Genomic DNA, 24,516 nt, shown 5'->3' on the forward strand with positions numbered 1-24,516 from the left:
TCAGAGTGACTGCACTGGTTCAGAACAAGAGTGAACTGCGAAGAGGAAATGAGAATCTGCTTCATCTTTATGCTCCGCTTCAGGCTGTGCTTGTGCCATTGCTACAATCCAGTCCTTGGATTAGCAGCTACTCCCACAAGGGTGAAGATTTTCATTCCTAGTGTACATTTAAATTCAAACATTCAGAACATATCCTTTTCTAGACTGGCATATTATTCTAAGGAAAAGTGGAAGAACTAAGGAAAAACTCACCCATTCATTACCCCTCCTAGCCATAATTCTCAATATTATATTACTTAACTCTGCTAGAAATACCACACTACAAATGAAAGGTTTGGGGATTCATTCAATTCAGTGATCTGGGCTCAGTACAATGTCATGGCTCAAGAGAATTTATCTTTGTAACTACCAAAAACTGGTAAAGCATCTCTCCTTTACCACTGAAGGTTGGCTCATCAAACAAAGAAGTCTTCTGAACAACCTCTATGGTTTTATACCTCGCACAAGCAGCCAACTTACTGTTCAATTACATACTGTGTTTTAATGACACATATTTTATGGTCCCCTTTATAACAAAGGCAATTTCTGGATGTCAGGCAGTTAGAAAGGACAGGTAGTGAGAGAAAAGCTGCATTCACTTGGAGTTCTAATACCAATTCAGGGCCATGACTTTTCCTTAGTTTCTTTAGCTCCTTCTTACTCCTTTCAATTCCTCTGTTCACCACCATTCTGTTCTCTTTCATAAAAGAGAGAAAAATATCCTTGTTCTTCTATCAAAACTCAAAGAAGATAACCTACATACACCTTAACTGACACTAACCAAAGAGTAGCAACACTTTCATAAGTTGGAAAAACTCAATTGACTTAGCATATACCTGATCTTACAACTCATATTTCCCACAACCAATACCTTAGGGACCAGAATCAGATGTGAGCTGGCCTGCCCAGAGTATTTCTGTCCTAAAGTAGCTGGTCCATGGAGCTTAAAGATATGGCCTGGGAGTCCCAACCAGCTACGCAGTGAGGGTCTTAGCTGGGGCTGGGGGGTGGGGGGGGGGGAGAGGTAAAACAGTATTCCAACAAAGACGTCCCCCCAGGAGATTTAGTTACTGAAAAAATCATCTAGTTACACACACACACATCTTTCCTGCATTGTAGCACAATGCGAGTTAATTTCAGAGAAGTTGGGGAAAACCAAAGCTGGGGCTCTCACTGACAAATTTTCAATCCTCCCTAAACTCAAGTCGTGTGGGTAATGGGAAACATCTAGAAATTATTCACTAACTTGGAAATAATTTTTTTATATAAATCTTTCTATAATGTTTAAAGTGGCACCACTACATCAATCAAACACAGTGCAGTTCTCACACCCTTAGTTCCTATTGGTGTAGGGGTTATATTAAGGGCTGCAGTTATCAAGAGGTGATAATCATGTGGATGAGGGGAGGGGAGGTGAAGAGAGAGGGAGAAAATGAATATGATTGAATTAATCTATACCTTGATACTTTAAAACCAGTTAACAATGAACCAAAACAACCACTGAGAGATGAGTCTAACCAGTCTAGTGAAGACCAGCCTTTAGAACATATTTAATAAAGGGCAGGGGAGGGAGAAAGACAGAGAAGGAGGGAAAAGAAAGTAAGCACGTGCTACCTCAAGAAGGTAGGAAAATACCACTCTTTCAAAGTGGGCAGAAAAAGAGGCAGGACTAAGACATAATGACCTATGTAGATAAAGAAAAATGAGGTAACTAAAGTTACTTTCTCATTTTTCTACCATCCCACATACATAAAAATAAATATTTTCTCTTTTGAGCATAGATTTAAAGCAGCATCGGTTCAACATTATCTCCTAGCAAAGTTAACAATCCAAGTGAAACCATGGTTTTTTATTTTAAGTAATAAAAATGGTTAGTGGCTTTTAAAAACCTGTTTTGAAGCTATGATCTAGGGGTGTTTGTGCCTCATATCTTCAACTATGTACAATATATTCCTTAGATTTCATGGTGTTACTTAGATTTTCATGGTAAAGTTTTCTTGCAGGCAGTTTTTCTTTTGCCATTGGGTTTTCAAATGACCCCAAAATTCTGACTGTATAGAAAAAATGTCTCTTCTTATAAAAATCTGCATAGATTAGCAAATGTGTTAGAAAACTCACTCATTCCAGGCTCAGTCAAGTAGCTGTAGCGCTTACGTAAAGCTAAAGATGCAAAGCTCTGTCGTTTTTCTGCTTTCTCAGCCTGAAAAGGAAAAAACAAAGACTGTTGTCAACATTTTTGTGACATTTCATAGTTTAGAAACATTTTGTAGGATGTTATGTTGATATGTTATTTATCCTTATTTTTTCTTCGTATGGAATTTCCTCATTAAAATGTGATTCTAAAACCCCACCTCAATGTCTCAAACAAATAGCCATCATTTAGCAAATATATGAGCACCAACACAGCAGACTACAGGGAACTACAGATAAAAGACGAGAGTTACAGAGACTTCTGATGCTGAACAGGAAATTTCCCCCAATTAATTTGGCCTCAAAGCACATATATCACAATGTGAGTACATTCCAGGAAAAAAGGCACACAAAGGTTATTATTCTGATTACTGCTGTTGTCTCTGTGTGTTAATAGGCAAAAAGTATAGATGAGAAGATTAAAACCAGGTTAATAGTTTCATTAGGAATAACGTTACTGAGTCTTAAGGCTGCTGATTCTATTATTATGGAGGTGTGAGTTTTAAAAATCCAATTATCATCTAACCTGGAGAAATATTAGGAGATAACTTATAAGAAAAAATTCATTCAAAGCTTAATTGAATAATTATATCCTTAAAAAATGGCCAAGATACACTTCTTTAAGTAGAATATAAAATATTTATCAATAGCCATTGAGCACATATTTTATATTATGTAAAACACAGGTTGATTTGTATAATAAAATTTCATATATTACCCACGATCTTGATTTAAAAGTTATAACACAGTTGATACTAGGTGAAAATGTATATTTTGATACATGCCAATTACATTTTAAAATGTTTAAAGGACTTGAGTTCAACTTTTTAAATCATTATCGATTATGATTTTACTGAATATACTCTTATGCATATGTGGATGAAGAATGAACTATTCTTTAAGAAAAATATATATCCTTTACTCACTTAAGCTAAAAAAAATATAATACGTTTCCCATACTTTAGTCTGTTGCAACTTCTTTTATACAGATTCAATTCCTATTCTATCTCCGGTAGAGTAAAAGTAGAAATGTTCATATTACCTCATCATCTTGATCTGACTCTGTCTCCTTTTCGTTCCAAGATGCATTGCAGAGACAAGGAATATTATAATGGACAGCAGAAAAGAATATCAGGATATGAAAAGGACTAAGTAGGAGCACAAAATGCAAGCTGATTTAGAAGGCAAAGCAAATCAAAAGAAGCCAACAAAATGTATCAAGAACTGTACATCCATGGCAAATTAATGTGCGATGTCCTTTGAAATCATAAAAAAATCTATGAACCACCAGCAGAAGCAGAAGCAATAAACAGGACTCCATCATACAAACCATAAGAATCTGACACCACAGTAACGAGACTTAGTCTACACAGAGACCAATAGAACATGAGTTTCAAGAGCTTTAATCATGTTACATAGCATTCCTTAGTTGCATACCAATGGCCCACTTCTTCAAGACCAGGGAAAGAAAGTTAAAATAAACGGATACCAAAAGATACCTTTTTATGTGCTGGCAGAGTGATATTTAAGTTGCAGACAGCTGTTTGAGGCAGTCCTTTTGTTGTCTTTGGTTCTTTCAGAAAAGACAGACGACCACAGGGCTCTTGGCTGGTGTCTCTAATCTAGAAGAATTTAAGAATTTATGTAGCTGACGGTTATAGAAATACTTTTCTAAGGAATCCTGTCTTTATAAGAGTCAAGCATGTTTGTTTTATGCAGACCTTCAAGAGGCAGGGAAATAAAGGGAAAAGATGATAACAATTACATGGCCACTGAGGTGGTCACATTTAAACTCAGCAAGATTTAGGATGTTCCATTCCTAGTCTAAACACAGGATTGTTGTGTCTGGGTTCCATGCATTTTCTTCCTGTCTCATAACTTCTTTCTCTCAAATCCTCAGTCTTAGCAACACAGATAACAGCAAATAATAATGACAGTAAAATCATTGTCTTATGTCCTTCTGTTCTCTGAGGAAAAAGACAGTCTCTCCAAGAAGGTCCCTGGCCTCCATCAGAAATGAAGGTGAAGCTTGAGTTCTGAATTTAACTTTCATCCGTTATTTGATTACTGAGCAATAACCAGCTATGAGGCATTTTATTATACTAGAGGGTTAGGTCTCACAAACATCTGCTTGAACAGAAATGACTATTTTGCTGTTGAAAAGGTAAGGACTTTTTAAACTAATTACAAAGCTTTCCTACCTGAAAAGTACACTCGGGTAGGACTGAGACAAAAATCTGACCTTGTTCCTATGACTTCACATTTGGTGGGATATTTCAAACAGACTAAGTGATTGGGACATCCACAGAATCGCTGCTGACGAGAACTCACCTTGATGGAAAATGGCAGTCTATTTTCTTTGAAAGCATAAAAGTTAAAAACAAGTTGCTGTCCTCCTTTGGTCAGTGGAGCCAGATTTCCATAACAATCAACATAAATAGGTTTTCCTTCCAGAACCTTTTAGAGTAAAAGAAATACATAATTTAATATTAACTTTCATTAAAAGAATTTTGAGATTTTTAAGTCACATGAACATTAACTGAATGACATGTTTCTATGTCACATTCGTCTCCTTATTAGGAAATTACTTCTATAGTCCTATTTGCCACAGAAATAACTGTTTTGGCTCACAATTCAATAATTGTGACTGGAAACCACATTAATGGACCCGTATAAGACAAAATCATATATTTTTATTCTAGCAACTTTAAACATGTTTGAGAAAGTATCTGACATCAATCACTTGTTCAGATAGACTTTGAAAACTTGTTCCATTTTTTTTTACACTCTTATCTGATGTCTGGGTTTGAAAAAGCAAAATCATGGTAATGTGTATAGACAGTGACCATAAAAATAAGATAATTCGAGTAGCAACAGGAAAATGGAAACCATGACTCAGATCCATTAGTGTTATATTTTAACCAACTAAGACAACCTTGACAACATTTAAAACAACTTGAGAATGAATCTATATTGTATTTTTAAAACAAAAACTAAAATCAATAATATACTTGATATTTATAGTGAGCGCTATTACGGTCTCAAAATAAAACTTCGTATCTGGGGGATATAATTGAATGAACTTGTTCTGAACAAGGTACCTCAATATCTTTGCTTCTTGCAACTTCCTCAAAATTCTCTTGCTGTTCTAAAGTTTTGTCCACTTTGTCATCTGTCATGCAGAAACACCGCAGGGAGGATTCTACAGGATCATTCATTTTGGCAAAAACAACAAACTTGGCCATATATGGAACACATATTAATTCTCTGTACAGTTGCGTGGCTAACCCCACAGTTTCTAAAACTTGATGGCAATCTGCAAGCCAAAATCTGATAAAAAACAAAGCCAAAACAAAACAAAACAGAATGTAAGTATGGAAATGAAGTGACTTAAACGCCAAATCTTAAAAAAAAAAAAAATTCACCATTAAAAAAATCAGAGTATAAAGGGATCTAAATTAAAACATTGACTTGTTCATCTAAACAAACAGCAGGATGTTTGTTGCTTATGAAACAGAGAAAATGGTAAGATTCTCTTTCTTTCCCATAAAATTCTTATTTCTCTCTAACACATACCCATACATGGGAAGACTTCCTTTCTACTCCTGTTTTAAGAGTTTTTAATCTATAACTTTACAATTGGAAGGAGCATGAATTTTATGAGAGAAAACTCCTATCAGTATTTAAAAATTAAAGTTGCTAAGAAATTTTACTAGAAGAATCCAGTCTAGCACCTTATAGCTTCCTACGAAAACTGGACTTATCACAGTGAATTTTAAATTTCTAATTTAGATCTGACTTCACTATCAAAACGGTAAAAAATAACCTTACTGGCATTGAGCACAACAATTTTTTACTTTCCAAAAGCTAATAAAACTAATTCCTTATTGCTTTTTGGAATCCTTTATTTCCATACCTGGCTGAAACATTGGTTGTGAAAGAGACACAATCCTTTATAAATGTCAAAGGAGTAGTTCCTGTGATGTCTTCCCACTGAGCCGGTGAGGTGCCCCCTAAGAGAACAGCAGCAGATATGGCGACTTTATTAAGAGACATGCTCCTTGTAACATTTGCATCATTATCCTGTTCTTCCCGGTTTGCCAGTAGCTTGCAAAACATCAACACTTTCAATTAATGACATTTACTAAAGGTGGTTTTCCTCTTGACTCTCCTTTTATACATTTGCAGGCTTATTGTGACCTCCTTGTAAGATATTATCCTTTTTTAAAAAAATTATTTTTCTGTTTGGGTATTAATGAGTGGCTTGAAATTGGCGTAACCAATCTATAAGTGGATTTTAAAAGTGTAATTTGTAAGTACCAAGATTTATTGTTTCAGATAGACAATCTATTTTATTTTTAATGTTTAAAAAGGCAGTAACCATCAAGAAAGTTAAGAAGCAACTTATTTGTACTAGCTGAATCATTTAATTTACCAGGGACAAAGGGTGAATCAGCCATCAAAATTATTCTTAAAAACAAAACAAACAGAAAAACCCAGTCTATCTTAATCTTGGGATTTTCAGTTAAAAATCCCATTAGGTTGATCAAATGAGGAATTGAGCTCTGGATTCCAGGTTCGTCTCATAAAACATGTACTCCCGAAGTCCTTCAATCCTGTCGTCAAAAGGGTGTTGCTAGGTCCACCACCTCTGTCTAGGTCACCAAGAGATCACTTAGATGCCCCAGCAGGTGCAATAATATTTCAATCACCTTAAGAGGGCGCTATTGTTATTAAATTTAGTAGTAGGAAAAATGTTAATTTTAAATGATATCATTTTAAAGAAATTATTAGAGGGATAATAGAAATGAGGTGATGGACAAGTAAAAATGTTTTATTCTTTTTTTTTTTCTCTTATAATGTTGGCATGGATATTTCAAAGGCTTTATGTTGTCTTACAGAATCACTGCAAATGCTAGCATCAACAGCAAGTACAGCAACAACATGACCAAACCTGTAATGCTACAGAGAAGGCGCAGATTGGGTGTGGCGTCCCCCTTGTACCCGTTGGATACGCCTTCTCCCGAGGGCGGGGGCACCGGAATGGTCATTGTGATCGGTTTATGGAATTTCCTTCTTCTTGGTTCCACAGTGACAATTGGGCTAAATGTTGCTTTGTTTCCAAGGATCTTTTTCACAATTTCATCTGGAACTGGCTGAGCCTAGAGTCAGAAAAAGAACCTTAAGTGAAGGTGGCCATTTTTAAAAATCTCATTGGAAAGCTGACTTTTTTTTTTTTTTTTGAAAGTTGACTTTTTAAGTGAGGAGGAAATAACCAAAAACACACAACCAATAAATGTCTTTTTCTTCATCCATTCGCATTATTTCAAGAAGGTGTAAAACAACAAACAAACAAACAAAACAAACCCCAAGTAACCCAACACTGTAGCAGGAACCAGTCAGCCTGAATGTTTCCCCAATGTAATAGACAGCGTGGGCTTGTGTGACAGAGAGGGAATCCAGTCTTACAGCAGAGAAGCATCCTAGTCTAATCTAAACTAATAGACAACAAATACTGTGTCCAATATATTTAAAACCTATGCAGGACATTCAGTAAAACATTACAAAGGCAACTTGCACCCATGCAAAAATTGAGGATTTTCAGGGTTGTAACAAAAAGGAAAAAATTCATGATTTCAAAGGATTTCAAATCTAGTCTTCCAAACTGAAGTTCTTCCTTTCAGTTTCTTTGCTACTGAATATTTATATGGGAGAGAGCTGAAGGGCACTTCATGCCAGTGGAATGTAAGGTGGTCTCTTTAGCTAGGTGTTTACTGAAGGCCTTCCCAGGTCTTAGAGTGCTCAGCTCTAAAAATCCAACTCCTTGGGCATGAGAGGCAACTGTCAGTTAAATATTTTAAATACTCTATTAATTAACAACACAAATTAAGTTATTTCAGGCTATCTTCCTTCGTCAGCACTGGTTAAGTACTGGTTCCGTCTAACCGAAATGTATAAAGACCACCGTTGCCAAGATTTCCAGTCAGCTTTCTAAACCCAAACAAGTTCCATCTGGTTTGGATAAAGCCTAGCATTTAGGATTTTACTTAAACCAAAATTTGAAAGCTTGCAAGTTTCACTACTGCTGATTTTTATGATGTGGCATGTTATAAACCAAGTCAAATATGGGTTGTTTCTTTAATGGTACATGTGCCCTTTGGTGCTTCTGTTGCTCCACATACAGAGACCAATAACCTATGGTTAAAAAAAGCCATCTCTCATCAGAAACCAGGTGATACTTTTATACGGAAAAACCCTAAAATATGTATCTTATTTCATAAGCCACTAAGCTAATTTTTAATTAATGCTTTTCATTTGAAATGGGTTAATGATTCTCCCAAATGGCCTCATGCTTTCATCAGCAATATGAGAGGGAATCCAATGAGCGTTACGACAGTTGTTCCCAGAATGGCACATGCTCCCTGCCCTCTACATGTTCCCAGGAGGAGAACCTCGTGTGAACGTTACCTGGAGGCCCACTCGGATTCTTTTGGTCAAAGCGCCCTCAGGGAAAGAAGCCTGGACCAGGGGCACAGTGGTGCTGCTCAGAATTCCACCTTCAGGACCAATCTGGTTGCTTTCCTGCTTAATCCGTGAAACTACTGCAAAATACTGGGGGAAATCCTTCGTGATAATCCTGCAGATTCGCTTTTTCCCTAACTCTTCGGGACTATCAAGTTCTGAAAGGACAAACAAATGAAGAAAGCCATGAGAATAAGCCTGCTTCCACAATACCTTGAGGCAAACTGATGTGTAATTTTGATAGTTAAAATTACTTATATGTAGTAACCTATTTAGAGGGGTTTTTTTAATGATAAAGAGAAAACTACAGTTATCCTAAAATTATAATAAGCTTTGCAAAACTATTATAAAAATATTCACATACAGTACTTCAAAAGTATTTCTACTGAAGAAGAACAAATCTTCAAAAATAGGCATTTTACCATATATGGACAAACTTCTACTCTTCAAAAAGGGACAGTTGATTCTGTGATTATTTATACATAATTTTCCCCTCAAGTTGCCAAAAGTAAGAATGAGTCAGAAAAAGTAAGGCCCCATAAGAAAATGAATAAGGACGTAAGTATGTCTGAAAGGCTCTAGAATTTTATTTGAAAACCTCTTGAAAATATTTTTAAATTACCCAAATGATTAGTAACATCACCACCAATGGTCCTCCCACATCAAACTCAACCAGCCACACATGAACACATCTCTTTCTTTCCACCTCCAACCCTCCTTCTTCCCCTGCAGTCCTAACTCCCAGAAAGGGTTTATTATCTGTTCAGTCCTCTAGTCTAATAGCTTTGACTCACTTTCCTCTGTACTTCACATCTAAAGGTCAAAGTCCAGTTGGTTCTTCGTGTTTCGGAAATGGCTTTCTATCCTGTCACCCCCATGTTCAGGCTTTTGCCTAATTACTGAGACCATCTCCTAGCCACCTTCCTACCACATGTATCTCCTTACGCCAGTCCATTCCACCCAGCCATAGGCATGTTCTTTCAAAAGTCAGTATATGAGGTGGACATATATGTTGTAATATGTACTTCTTTCTCCAAGGCATATTACAGTCACAAAAAATATAAAACCTGACTAATCACATCTTTACATGTCAATGTATAGATTCATATAATTTATGTAAAAATTAGGGAAGGGGAAAAAAAAGAGGAAAATTATAATACATATTGTAATGAATGTATACACATGCAGTATTACATGGGTAATAATTCTATCATGCTAGTATTAATATAACAATATATACAAATAACAGACTATTAATGTTTTAAAGTAAATTCAAAGCAAGTACATTTTTTTTCTCTATTTCTTGCTTTAAAAAAAGGAAAGTGAAACACAATAGTGAAATGACCTTAGCTAAAAGTTTGATATCAGGCAATTAAAGACCCAGCTGGCTAACAGTTGCCAAGAGGGAATGAAAAAGCTCTGACACTCAGTTAAATTATATTAAATTAGATGATGTTTGATATTGAGGCCTGGCACATTGTAAGTGTTCAATTCATATCCATGGAACAGAGAAATCAATTGGAAATTAATGAGACTCACATTTTTCATACCAAACATCTGGATTAATTCTTTAAAATCTTGCTCTAAAATAGATGTTGTAGTGGAGACTGGTTATTATTATTTTAGTAGTTTTTTTTTAATTAAAATATCATTATGTGGAAAAAGTGGCTCTAGTCTTCCTGTTTTTCAAAAACACAATAAAATCTATGTCCATGTGTTTGTAACTCAGAAATTAGTTTACTTAATGGATGTTTACCCAAATGGAGAATATAAAACTTCTAAAAATTCTGTGATACAATATAAAAAGGTATACTATAGTCCCCCTCTATCTGTGGGGGATATGTTTCAAGACCCTTTTCCTATTCATACATACCTATGATAAAGCTTAATTTATAAATCAGGCACAATAAGAGATTAACAATAATAACTAATAATAAAGTAGAACAATTAACAACATACTGTAATAAAACTTATGTGAATGTGGTCTCTAAGTGACTAACGGGTGGACAGTTTGGATGCCCTGGACAAAGGGATGATTCACATCCATGGTGGGACAGGGTCAGATTTCATCACACTACACAGAATGGCATACACTTCAAAACTTATGAACTGTTTATATCTGGAATTTCCCATTTAATATTTTAGGATTGCAGTTGACCACAGGTAGCTGATACTGTGCAAAGTGAAACCATGGATAAGGGGGACTCCTATTATCAGAAAAGTCAGATTTCCAGGCAACAGGCAAATAGTAATAAAGTCTGATCATGTGAAAACGGAACATCAATGTTCTTTCCATTCAGATTTTAAATGCTCTATTACTTACGCCAGAAGTAGGAATTACCAAGAATCTTTGATTTGCTCCCACCCTTTACATGCAGATATAGACCCAACACAATTATCTACAGCACAATTGTGATGCCTGTATCACATTCATACCCCAGAGAAGCCAGCTCCGAGTGCAGTGTACCCCCAATGGCCAGATCATAAGCAACACCCGGGTTACATATTAAAAGCACAGATCCCTAGGCTTCTCTTGTGGAGACTGTGACTTGGTCGGCCAGAGGTGGAACCCGAAAATCTGCTTTTAACATTCAATCCCGGTGACTATGACTTGACTGACACATTTGGGAAGCAAGGTCTTGTAGACTCTCACCCTGCACCTCTCCTTGCAAATTCAGAACTCGAAGATTAAAAACATGACAACAAGATCCTATAAAAAACTCAAGGTTGGTTCAATACGAGAAGAGCTTATAGGACAGTAATAAATACCCATTACTTTTAATTTTTTTTTTTAAAAAAGATATAATAAACCACCCCAAAGCTATAGAATTAAAGGATAAAGGGGTATAAATATTCAGAGCTTCTACCTTTTAGGGTGATTCATAATGCCACAGAATATGAAAGGATCCTCCTTCCTCTTTTTAATCTGTTACTAGTAAAGTTTTCACACCTCTCCCCCCACCCTCCCCCCAAAAAAAAGATTAAAGGGAAAAGACAGAGGTGAGTTCTGAAATAGGTAGTTTTGGCCAGGAGGAAGGCTAAAATTTACATATACTGAATGTCTACTTTGTGGCAGGTCAGCTACTAATTAACCTACATATAGCATATGGTAGAGTAGGTGTCTGACTTTCAAAAGGTTTAGTGACTTGCCCAAGTTGACTTTGCTGGTCTGCTTTAGAGCTGAAATTAGACTAGGTCTAGAAACAGGGTTGGGGAGGAGGCGTGAAGTCAGATAGACATGTTGATAAATGGATGGATGAATAATGGGTAGATTTGCAAACACCCTGGTCCAAAAGGTGACATGCTTTGTTATTGGCCCACGCTATGAGCAGAAAGACTTTACTTATTACTGTGGCACTTTCTGCCACACAACACATAGAAGCCAATGTTCTACAGCTTTCTTGCCTCACTGATTAATGATAAATTTCTTAAGCACCTTGTAACTCATTTAGTTTCCATATTTGTAAAAGGTGGGACAGTATTCTCTGCAACTGAGATTTTAGAACAGAGCAGTAAGGATTATAAAATGCTTTTCAAATATGAACAGTTATGGAGATCATAATACACTGAAGCATAAATGACAGAATGGAATTCATGTTCCCACTAAATGAGTTAGTCTTAAAGCTTTTGAATTACCATCCGATCAATTTTGCCTTACTCTTACATGCATATGATTAAATGTCTCGATAATTTCAGATTAAGTGTATGCTCTCCTCAGTTTGCTCCTGTAAGAATGGAATATCTGATATTGAAGGGCAGGGGAAAAAATGAAACTTAGAAGGTTAGAATGAGAAAGGGCACGCTAACTAGTTTTGCATGTCTACAGTGGATACATCTGAATTGCTATCATTTTCATTTCATTCCATTTTTTAAAAATATTTTCACCAATTACAGAAAACGAAATATCAGAGAAATTGAGGGAAATGAAGGAAATAAAAGATAAATCTATAATAGTCAACTCAAGCTACAGAATATATGGAACTTGTAATAAATTCAATGAAATATTTCAAAAAAATTACAGACATTTCTATGGAATTAAAATTTGGCTCCATCTGAATAATGCAACTTTTGTACCAAGCCCACCCAAGATGTTACAGGGGAAAAAACAATAACTCAAGATATAATTTGACCCTTCTTCCTCAAAGTAAAGATGATAGGAATCTTTTCAATTTTTTTCAACTTTTAAAGTAATTAGAGATTCATGGAAAGTTGCAAGGACAGTATAGAGAGGTCTCATACAGCACTTTCAGTAGTTTAACTCATTCTTATTCAATTCTGCTATCTGCTTCAAGTCTGTCTGGATCAGCATTATTTTGCATCTTTACCCAAGGTGGGACCTTCTTTGTTATTCATATGTGCACATGCATGAAGTGCTAATGACGCAGAATGTGTGAAAAAAATGATATACTTGTTTGCTTTTCTCTCCCGTTTTAGCAATCCATATAAATTTCTGACAATCATTTACCTTAAAATTAGAAAACTAATTGTGCGCTTCCTCTATCTCCTAGACCTCCTCTCCCCCTTTGGTTGTGACACCCCTTCCTTTAAGTAGTTGCTTTTTTCTTGGGTCTGGGTCTCAGAATTACTATCACCAAAAGTGGGGGCATACGTCTGGAGACAAATAATTTTTCCACTCATTCAACGAAGTATGATGAAGTGACCACACTGTGCCAAGAGCTGTTATCTGCACTGAGCAAAAGGCTGTCCACACGTCAGAGCCAGTCCTGCCCTCATGGACTTTACCATCCACCAAGGAAGATAGCAAAGTTCAAAACTCCTTGTTACAGAAGACAGGCCAGGTGCTGTGTATTACCAGGTGGATCTAACTCAGTCTGGGGTTTAGGGAAGACTTTCTGGAAAAGGAGAAGTGAGGGAGCAATGGGAAAGCAAGTTCATATTATGTTATGGTTTAATAGTTTTTAGTATGCTTTTTTTTTTTTTGCACTCTTACCACAATCTTGATTTAAGCTCAATTTTTACTTTTTCTCCAGAATGTTTCAAGATTGTTGAAAGATCTCTCCAATAGATGGTGCTGTGTACAACATAAAGCTACAGATGTCACCTGTCATTGCTCAACTGCTTCTACCATCTAACTTGACACTTAAAGATCACTATTTGTCTCATGGCTGATAAATTAAAAACAAGTAAGTTCAATTGAAGCAAAGTTGCAATTTTTAACTGATAAGTCTGTTTCTAAAATATTGTCGATATAGTTAGATAATAAGTCACAGAAAATTTATTTTCTGTTACATAGCATTATAAGTATCAATTTTCCTTTCCTGACTCCAATCCCAATAATATAATTTATTAAATCTGAAATTAGTATCTTAAAATCTCATTTGCTCTCATCTGAAACTTAAGCAATCACAACAAGTGAGAAAATATTTTCCTAGCATTATAACACTGTTGGAGAAGTTTAGGAACATTTTGTTCCAATACAGTGACTGAGATTTTAAAATCATAGCATAATTCATACATCCTCAAAGCATTCTTGTGATACTTAGGTAGCAATGGTTTTGATTTTAAAACCTAATGGTAATGTGAAACAAAGTCTACACACTGTCCAGAGCAGTGCTGTGTAAAAGAAATATAATGCAAGCCACATATGTAAATATCTAAATGTCCTTATAGAAACACTTAACAGTAAACAGGTACAGGTGAAATTAATTTTAACAATGTTATATTTAGGCCAGTATTTCCAAAATATTACCATTTCAGCATGTAACCAACATAAACATTTTTAATGAGATATACAGGCTGCCCCCCCAAAAAAAATGTATACACACTGTCACAGCTGATAGCTCAATTTTGAAAATGAAATGTATTTTAATAAACACTGCCTTTATAATTATTCAACGTGTGTGTATACATTTTTTTGGACACTCAGTAGATCTACTTTTGGAGGTGTACTAAATCTTTGTATATCATGTATTTTACATTCATAGCATCCATATCTCAATTTGTCCAAGCCCCATTTCAAGTGCTCTATAACCACATGCAGCTAGTGGCTACTGTGTTGGACAGTGCAGGACTCAGTGTGTCTCATCCATTTTTAAGTTAAGATCTCTAAGGAGGACGAATTCTTCCACCAATCAAATACTCCCAGGTCCAGCATAACTGTAAACTACAAAGCATCCCTTGGGTCTGGCTTTGGAGGCACAATTTTAAACATGTGAGTTTAATTAAAGTAAGGTTTTAATTAAACTTATGAAGTGGATTTGATCTGGTACACCGTAAAGAGTGTTTTTGGGAAGCAGAATGAATATTTTCTGTTTTGCGGTATCTTTTTCTCTGTTGAGAAAACACGAGTTGACAAGTGCTAGAACAAGATCTGTGTCTGCTGCCAAAGACGAAAGTTGCTCCTGCCACATGATACCTTGGTGGTAACAGCAGGCTCTTCACACCCAGGCCAACTGTCCTGTGTCATTCTAGCCTCTTACTAGAATAGAGCCTTGCCGACACACCCCCTGCATTAGCATAACCACTGATGCTCTTGTCTCAGAGGCTGGCACCTTAGTTTGCAACGACAATATCCTTTTGAGTCATACATGAACTGAGAGCGTTACTTGCTTGGTAATGGAAAATTTACATAGCAGCTGACCTTTAGGTAGCATTTTTGTTTCCCACAAAGTAGTTTCCTAGGCATCCTTCATTTGAAAACATACAGAGGCAAAGGAGTAATGTAGGAAAAGAACTCGAGTTGAGTCAGAAGTCCGGATTTCGGAAGTCTCCACCTATTTATTTGCTATTTCCTGAGTGGGTGGTAGTGATGGGACGAGTGTCATCACCAACTGTGACCAGGACTTCCACTGGCCCTAGGGGTGTCTGTGTGATTTAGAAAGGGTGCCCTCTTGGGAGGGACATAGCCCTGCAGCTATATGGCTTGGCAACTAGACAGTGGCTTTGAGAAAATTAGATAAGAGTGCCCCTTTGGCCTGTAGGCCAGCATCAGAGCACATGGCTTGGCAAGTGGAAGAGGCAAGATTTCAGCCTCCCCTTGCTCTTCTGCACACCTGTACAGGCAGCCGTGACTATGACAAACATCGATGGAGTGCTTCTCATGTATCAGACATCATGCTAAGAACTTTGCATAAATTAGCTCATCTGTTCCCCATTAGTTCCTATGGGGTATCCTCGCTTTATACATTTAAACTTTAGAGAGACGGTCATCCACCTCGTAAAGGGCGGAGCCAGGATGTCAATTCTGACGTCCATAGGTTACGCGCCTAACAACCACATTACTCTGGGCAAATTATCCTCCAACTTGAACTTGTCTTTCCCTGGAGTTATTCTAACCACTACATTTCATTGTGCACATAGAATTTTTTTTTCAAGTTTTAAAAAATACTATAGAAACATAATCTAATCAATGATCTAAAGATTGGCTAATATGATTTTTAAATACTTGGGTTTCAAGATTTTCAGAGATGAGGGTGCAATGGGACTGGTTATAAACGTAGTATATAGATGAGTTACAAAGGAGCATATAGAATTCATTTATGAAAAAGAGTTAAAAAGAAGATACTTATAATGACAGGTATTCTCAAGGATCACTTGCCATAGGTGACAGAAAAGGCTTAATTGTTACAAACTGGGGAAATTAATAGGTTAAATAAAATAATAGTAGGATGATTTATTTTTCTTTAATAAAGTCTTGAGTGATTTGTTCACTGGTTTATTGGTTTATTTTATTTACTATTTGTATCCTGGTAATTAACAGCTACTCAAGAACAAAAAAGGGAGGGGGACAGAGGAGAAAGAGTGGAGGTAACATGAAACCTCCCACACTATGCTTATACTTCTCCTCCTGAGAAGACTTTGACTAGTTGGACCTGGAAGGAAAAAGAAGGGTTGCTTTTTATGCTTTTAGAGCTAGACTCATTTTTCTTTCTGCCTGTCCTTTTTCACAGGGGTGGGGGGTGTTCCAATAAAAAGGAAGTAACTTTGGGAACAGAAGAAGAATGGCAGTAAGTGGGGCTTGAGCTTGGTATGAAATCTGAATAATGGAGGTTCAGTTATGAAAGGTGTGTAGTGGACCTTCATAATTATTATTTTAAAATTCAATTCATGAAGAAAACCACTGTGCCTTGAACATTCAGTCCTCATTTTTGCTGTTCTTGCTCTCCAGTGCTTGATTTTTAAACCTGAAAGTATTTACATTTCCTTTTAATTGTCTAAAATGGAACCCAAGTTTATCTGGTCTTTAAAAATGTAGTATAGAAACTCTATCTACTATTTCCAAGATAACACACAGAATTCAGGACAGAGGGCTCTATCTTCACTTCTTTAAAACACCTTATTATGGTGAATCATTTGTCTAGGCCCGTGGTCGGCAAACTGCGGCTCGCGAGCCACATGCGTCTCTTTGGCCCCTTGAGTGTGGCTCTTCCACAAAATACCATGGCCTGGGCAAGTCTATTTTGAAGTGGCGTTAGAAAAAGTTTAAGTTTAAAAAATTTGGTTCTCAAAAGAAATTTCAATCGTTGTACTGTTGATATTTGGCTCTTTTGACTAATGAGTTTGCCGACCACTGGTCTAGGCAAAGACATGACTCACTCCTATTTGAAAATTGGTTTATTAAAAACAAAATAAAGTCATGTCAGCATGAAGTTATGGAAGTCCATTCCATATAATTTTTAAAAAATTCTATTTCTGCCTGATAGGAGATACTACCATTTACACTAAAAAATGAAGACTATATTATTAGAATATTCAGTGGTTTTTGCTAGAACTTCAGTGTCCAATGAGATAGCCAGTGGCCACAAATGGCTATTTAAAATTACTTAAAATTAAACAAAATTAAAACTTCCCTTCCTCAGTTGCTCTAGCCACATGATGAGTATTCAAGAGTCACCTGTGACTAGTGATGGCTGATGGAAAGCACAGTGTATATATTTCCATCACCGTAGAAAGTTCTATTGGACAGCACTGTCTTAGAATATTCAATATTCCTGCTAGAATATAGTTACTCTCCAGTACTTTCCTCAAAGTAAATGCTCCTCTTTAACTGTTTTTCTCCTGGAGATGAACACTAACAAAGTTTGGGGTAGAGGAAATGAACTAATGAGAACTTTCCTCCATAAAGCTACATCTTATAATATTGCGGTTTCTCATTCTGCTCACTCATCGGGACTGGATGAGTTAGTCTAAAGCAGCTCTGTGCCTGACACTAGTGACTCAAAGGTGACTAAGACATGTACCCTGCTCTCAGGAGCTCACAGTATCACGGTCACTAGCCATTAAAAAGGAGAAAATTCTGTATAGTGGATGCTACATTTTAAAGATTAGTAATCTACATTAGCATGTAAGAAATACTGTATATATGAAAATATTTTTATATTTTATTTCCCTTAAAACAAAAACAAACTATCCTCTATGGAAAACCCATTTCCCTTATTCTCTCATATTTTTATTCTGAATTATCTGTATTATTTTTATTTTTAAAATGCTAATTCAATTCATTCTCTTAGTATTTATTCTTTTAAAAACTCTTGATTATAGCCAAAACCGGTTTGGCTCAGTGGATAGAGCGTCAGCCTGCGGACTGAAAGGTCCCAGGTTCGATTCCGGTCAAGGGCATGTAACTTGGTTGCGGGCACATCCCCAGTAGGATGTGTGCAGGAGGCAGCTGATCGATGTTTCTCTCTCATCAGTGTTTCTGACTATCCATCCCTCTTCCTTCCTCTCTGTAAAAAATCAATAAAATATATTTAAAAAAAAATAAAAACTCTTGATTATATATTTTTATAAATGTCCTTCTAAGAGAATGACTATTTTTCATGCTTTGAAATAAGATAATAAAAATTAAAAATCTTAATTACCATTGCATGTTCCTATCCATCAGATATTATCTGAAGTTGGAGATGGTGATATAAATATCAGTATTATGAAGAGACATTTAATGTATGCTCATTAAATATATAATATTTGAAATGACTATCCCTCTGGACCTTTAAATCTACAGGTTTGTAGGAATTTTCCCCTTTAGGTTTATTTTCTTCTCCACAAGACACACATTTCTGAAATAAGGGGGGTATAGTTAAATGTCTTTGAAAACTGGCAGGACTAGATTTCAACCCTGGTGAGGCTACTTAGTTGGGGTAACCGTACCTGTTACTTGACATGTCTATACTTTAGCTCCTTTACCTCTGAAGTGGGATTAAAACTTCCCACTTTGCAGTACTATGCTTTCATTTAAGATTTTCATATATGCAGGCGTTTATCAGTGCCTCATGAATGCCAGACACTCAACAATCATTGGTTTCCTCCTACCTTGCTGTAAAGACACCTGAAATTCCTGGTTGGCTGTAATTAACTATCTTATGCAAAACCTTTGGCATGACAACTTTTTAGTCTATAGAATAATAGTGACAACCACTGATATTTATCAAGGGCTTACTATGTGACAGGGACTGTATTTCATTAGTCTTCACATAATTATTTTTTCTTAACAACAATCCTATGTATAATGCAAGGAGGGTAATCTCCATATTACAGAAGTAACAAAGGCTCATAGGGATCAAAGAACCTGCCCATGGAATCTGTGGAGCCCCTCTGTCCACACTTTGAAACCAGGAGTGACTTTTCGGGAAGCATTCCAGAAATAAGTGAATTAAACCCTCAGAGAGTCAATTTTATGGTATGTGAGTTATCCTATCTAATAAAGAGGGAATATGCTAATTGACCATCATGCCCTCAAAGATGGCTGCACCCATAGCCACAAGATGGCGATAGCCCCCTTAGCCCCACCGGGGCGGCAGGCGTGTGGCATGGCCAGGCCCGCCCCCAGGCAGATCCAGCTGCTCTGTGCGACTACCTCCAGAGTCCCCCAGTCCCCTCAGCCCCCCAGCCACCCAGGGCTGGCCTGAGGCGCAGGCAAGCCTTGGATGGCAGCTGCCCAGCCGATGCCCGAGGCACAGGCAAGCCTCAGATGGCGGCTGCACAGCCATCCAGGGCCACCCGAGGCTCAGGTAACCAGGACTGGCCAAGGCTTGCGCTGCCGGCAGTGGCAGCAGAGAGGTGTGATGGGGGTGTCACCTTCCCCTGATCACTGGGTCTCCTCCTGCTCCTGAGGGCTCCTAGACTGTGAGAGGGGGCAGGCTGGGCTGAGGGACCCCCCTCCAGTGCATGAATTCTCATGCACTGGGCCTCTAGTATCTCCAGTAAAGCAGCTATTTAAAACAACTGATGGATTTGTAGTGATTAGGATGACTTTTATACTGACTGAATGAAATAAATACTGGCTTTATTTTATGGTGACCTTGGTCTATAAAACTACATCAAGTACCTACTCTCAAAATAAGTGCATTCTTAATGTCTACACACCTCAGAAAAACGGCTTTGATTCTAAGGGTCAGACAGCCTGAGGTGTGTTATGAGGAAGTGACATGCTCAGCTATACGTCAGTCTTACAGGTCAAAGAGTAAGACCTTGCAGCAACAAAGACTCCAATAATTAGCCTGAAATATATATATATTTTTTAAACGGATTACAGCTCAAGAGAAAGTAAACATTCATGAAGAATACTGAAAGAATCTGGGAGAAAACTGAGATAGAAGAAAAAGTCTGAAAGTAATAATTCTAAAAATAAAATGTGAACGTATTTTCTTAAAAATGCTCGGCATACTTTGCATACTTTCCAGTATTTTCTCACCCCCTCCTTATACATCTTTGACTTAGAAAACTTGGTTGGGTTTTGGAAAGATTGGCGTATTTGATGAAAGAATCACAACCGTCACTTGTACATTAGTATTATGGGGAAAAACGTTTGTTACATTAAATGGAATTTCGTGCCTTACATACAGAAAACACAACAAATATTGAGGAACCTCATTCCCAGCTTGAAATACAAATGTCCAGAATGTTTCTTTTAGTCTAGTTATTCCTTTGATATTTTTCCTGCAGAGATTTACAGAAACAAGGAGTCATCATAATTACCTTCATCCATGCCATTAAGTAATTCAGTTAAATCTTCATTTTTACTGTCAAATTGGTGCTCCTTCCATGTTTCTCCATTTTCACTTCGAAGAACAATGAGTTCCCTCTCTTTTCCTCTCATAGACCCAAAGTGAGGTATTTCCACTATGACAGGGCTGGAAAAAAATCCACATTATTTTGGTATTAAATGAAATATACTTAGAGTATCATACTTTAAAAAAAAAGTTTCATTAAGAGGATTCATTGGAAAATCAGAGGTGCCACTAAGGTTGGGAATGATTTCAAAGCTGCAGAATCATTTGCTAATTAAATAATATATTAGAAGCTTGAAAACATGCCATCATTCATTCATTCACGAACAATTCTTGAGGGCCTACTATAGATTAGGCTTTTGATTTAATGGGGGGGGGGGATATTTAACCCATACAAAAATAAATTTTGATTCAAGGAATTGAAGATTATAAAAATAGACCATAAGAAAGAAAGTTGGTCCATTTTTAAAACCACAATAGGCATATTATTATATTTATAAAAATGCTAATGATTTAAAAGGACACAGTCATTTATTTAAAAAAGCAATTCTGTAAATTTCCTATTTTAAAGATTACTGATTTTTTTCCCCCTTAGCAAGAAAATAATCAATGTAAGAACCCACTCCTCCAATACCTCTCTATGACTTTTACAGCCTATGTAGTTAAGACAGTTTCTCTGATTTTCAATTTGTGAAATGGTAGAGGGCAGCTTAATTTCCTAGCTCTAGTTTAACCTGCATAGGAATATTTAAATTTTCTGCAAAAGCACGTGTTGGTTTGAAATTGCCATATAATCTGTTAATTTTTGACAGTGTCCTTTGCAAGAGAATGGCTGCAAATTGAAGATAGTCAATCAAGCACAGGAATAATTTTGTTAAATTTTAAAATGGGATAAATGCTACAAAAAAACGAATGGAAGTAAGCAAACCACAATCACATACAATTTATGTAGTTGGATTGTGCAGCTTTCTTTTATGACAATTTAGTAGACAGTATCATTATTCTCCTACAGAGGTTGTATGTAACCTCACCTCTTCACCTACGTATTTATGTATGTGTGGTAACAGCAGGTAAAGGTTTACATAGGTTAGTTAGAACATAAAAAGGGACAGTAGTTGTAACAATCAAATAACATAATAAAAACATGACTATTTGCACTCACTTAAAATGGGATGACAAATATGATCATTATACTTTTGGCAAAATAAGTATAGTTAATTCAAATTAAAGATTTAAAAAATTTTTATGCCTTTATTTCTTTTGACAGGGAGAGGCAAAATCAACTATCCCTAGTAGTGTTAATAATTCTATTTACCATCGTTTTTATTTTTAACCACAGCTGATGATTAAATATTAATTTTTTTCAGAACTATATACAATCTTTGCAGGTTAATGTATCAGATACTGTCTCTGTAAGTATTTAGGGAATGTGACTGTGTGTGTTGACACTCAACATCACTGGAGAGAAGATATGACAAGGATCTCTGACCAGGTGAAAGCCAAGCGTAACTTTTCATGACAGGTTTCTTCATGCAGACTGCCAAGGCACATACACCGAACAGACGAGCAAACAAATGACACATACCAACACATCAGCTAAACAAAATAAAACAAAACATGTGATAACTACAGGAGAATATTCTAACTGCTGCCTATTTGGTTTTCTTTCCATATCTCGTATTCCCAACATTTTTCAAAATCAGTTTACTTATTGATCACTTTTCCTTCGCAAAGCCAATGAAAATTACTCAAACTTAAAAAGAAATGTAACTCCACACACATACATATATATATATACATACACACATACATCTCCCACTAATAGCAAGTGTTGATTTAAAGCCTGTAAATACCTTCTCCTACACTGGATTGAAATTAAGAGTCCATCTATCTGAAAAGCTATCATATTCCATCAAAACATTTCAAATTAAAGAAAGGCTTGCAGAAGCACAAAGAATTATGAAAGCAGAATGCTCGCAGTGAGTTCCACATGCTCGAAAAGCACAAGATAGGTAGCGTTGCTACATTAAGTCAAGCCACTATGATTTTTTTTCCTTTCAGTGACACACATCAACTGAAAGCATTAACAATTGAAAAATAAAAATGAACTTAAGATAAGAATAAGACTATGGGTGTGACAGAAAAAAATTGAAAATGGAAAAAGAATTGTAGACATTCTGTATCTTGTCTATGAAGAGCCTACCCAATAAATTTTGTTCCTTGAGGCCCAAGCTGCAGGATTCGGCTAACCAAGCTCTCGCCCTCATTTACAGGGGGAGGATGGGTGGGAAGATGCAGTTTACTGAATAAGATCCATGCAGCAGGAAGAGAAACGAGAAGGGGAAACCGTGAACAAACTGTCCGTCACGACAGAGCCTGCCTGATTTGCACCCAAGTGCCACCTCAGATCATGAAATCAATTTAGTGTTTCTTTTTGTAAAATATCGTATCACAACGGATTGTTTCCCCTAGCAGTGATCTTCATAAAAGAACATGTACCCAAAGTAGCCATGTATTCAACATGGTGATAACATTCCAGCATCCATTTATCCCCCCTAAGTATGGTGCCTTGGCCCTAAGGGTGGTGTTGGCGTTCCGTGCACTCACTGAGCAGAGAACATGCTTCTCGGTTAGTAAAAGCTTTGACCAGCAAACTGAGTTAGGGGAGGATCAGCCTATGAGCTCACAGAATTACACAGCTTTGTGACCTCTGACACTACACAAAAGGCACCCTCAATCCCCGTCCAACTAAGCCGTTTTAATAGCTAACTTCTCAAGTTAAGGGTAAAGAAAAATCAAAGATGTGGTTATGAGGGCCAAGATTAAAATTGACACAATAACTTACCCTAAAAATTGGGCCCCTGCAGGACCCATTTCTACCAGCCTACTGGCTAATCCCTCTCCTTCCACCATGGGGGGTGGGGTGGCCAGTTTATGTCTCTTTACCAAACGGCAGGTGATTCGGGTGGGAGCCGTGCACTTGCGTGGAGGGATGATGATTCTCATCCCGTGGTGACGGCTTCCTCTCATGGAGCCGCCTCTCGCATCCACCATGAAGCTCACCAGAAACCTGCAGGGAGAAGATCAGAGGCCAAATTAAGACAGAAATAAACCATCTTCCAGAGTAGGTTTTGAAATGAAACGCTGAAGTTTAAAGTGACAGACAATGCAGCTATCATTCCCTCTCTTTAAAAATAAATCAGAAGTAAATACAGTGGAGTCACATCAAACATGCATTTAAGTTGTGAACTGGGCAAAAAGTGAGACATGACAACTTAGTTTTGGTGGAACACGGCCCCCTGGGAGAAGCCAACCACTTCATCAATGGCTCAAAGGGAAGGAACAGTGACGGTTCCAAAACAGGAATAGAAACCGGCTAAAGGACTGTCATGCATTTGAAAACAAAAAAACAAAACCACTGTATGTGGTCTCTTATGGGTGTTTTAAGCTATACTCAAGAATCATTTTAACTGCAAATAGTTTTAGCCATTTGCTGATTATGGAATCTCTAGCCCTGAAAGGTAAGATGAAACTCCACAGTATGTCTTAACATGTACAATTCATAAAAATGAATGTATATTTACTCAGACCAACACTCTAATTTTTACTATCACAAAGCAGAATATAATATTAAAAGCAGAAGATGACTAGTTTCACTAAGGCAATTTTGATGGAGAGGGATTTTATTTTATTTAATATAAATCTGGCTTTAAAATAACCTACATTTGAGTATTTGTACAGCAATACAAATATCATAACTTAGGCCTCTTAGAAAATATCTCTGAACTATGTAATT

The 24,516-nt window shown here is 36.8% G+C and overlaps 1 protein-coding gene across 19 annotated transcripts in view; it reads right to left on the reverse strand.

Annotated features, from left to right (window-relative positions):
• ANK3 (ankyrin 3) overlaps positions 1–24,516 on the reverse strand; it is a 488,871-nt gene that overhangs the window by 41,753 nt on the left and 422,602 nt on the right. For 10 of the 19 annotated variants that reach the window (XM_080640919.1, XM_080640916.1, XM_080640924.1 and 7 more), the window contains 9 exons: positions 23,566–23,790; positions 20,689–20,843; positions 8,698–8,909; positions 7,184–7,391; positions 6,146–6,242; positions 5,331–5,559; positions 4,561–4,686; positions 3,729–3,851; positions 2,158–2,239 (listed from right to left, as the gene is read on the reverse strand). In XM_080640919.1, coding sequence (XP_080497045.1) covers positions 2,158–2,239; positions 3,729–3,851; positions 4,561–4,686; positions 5,331–5,559; positions 6,146–6,242; positions 7,184–7,391; positions 8,698–8,909; positions 20,689–20,843; positions 23,566–23,790 — 1,457 coding nt within the window. Of the gene's footprint in view, positions 1–2,157; positions 2,240–3,271; positions 3,299–3,728; positions 3,852–4,560; positions 4,687–5,330; positions 5,560–6,145; positions 6,243–7,183; positions 7,392–8,697; positions 8,910–20,688; positions 20,844–22,923; positions 23,023–23,565; positions 23,791–24,516 lie in introns of all 19 variants that reach the window. The other 9 variants (XM_080640929.1, XM_080640927.1, XM_080640928.1 and 6 more) reach the window with 2 other exon arrangements.

The sequence above is a fragment of the Plecotus auritus genome, assembly GCF_963455305.1.
Source record: "Plecotus auritus genome assembly, chromosome: 9".
NCBI lineage: Eukaryota > Metazoa > Chordata > Mammalia > Chiroptera > Vespertilionidae > Plecotus > Plecotus auritus.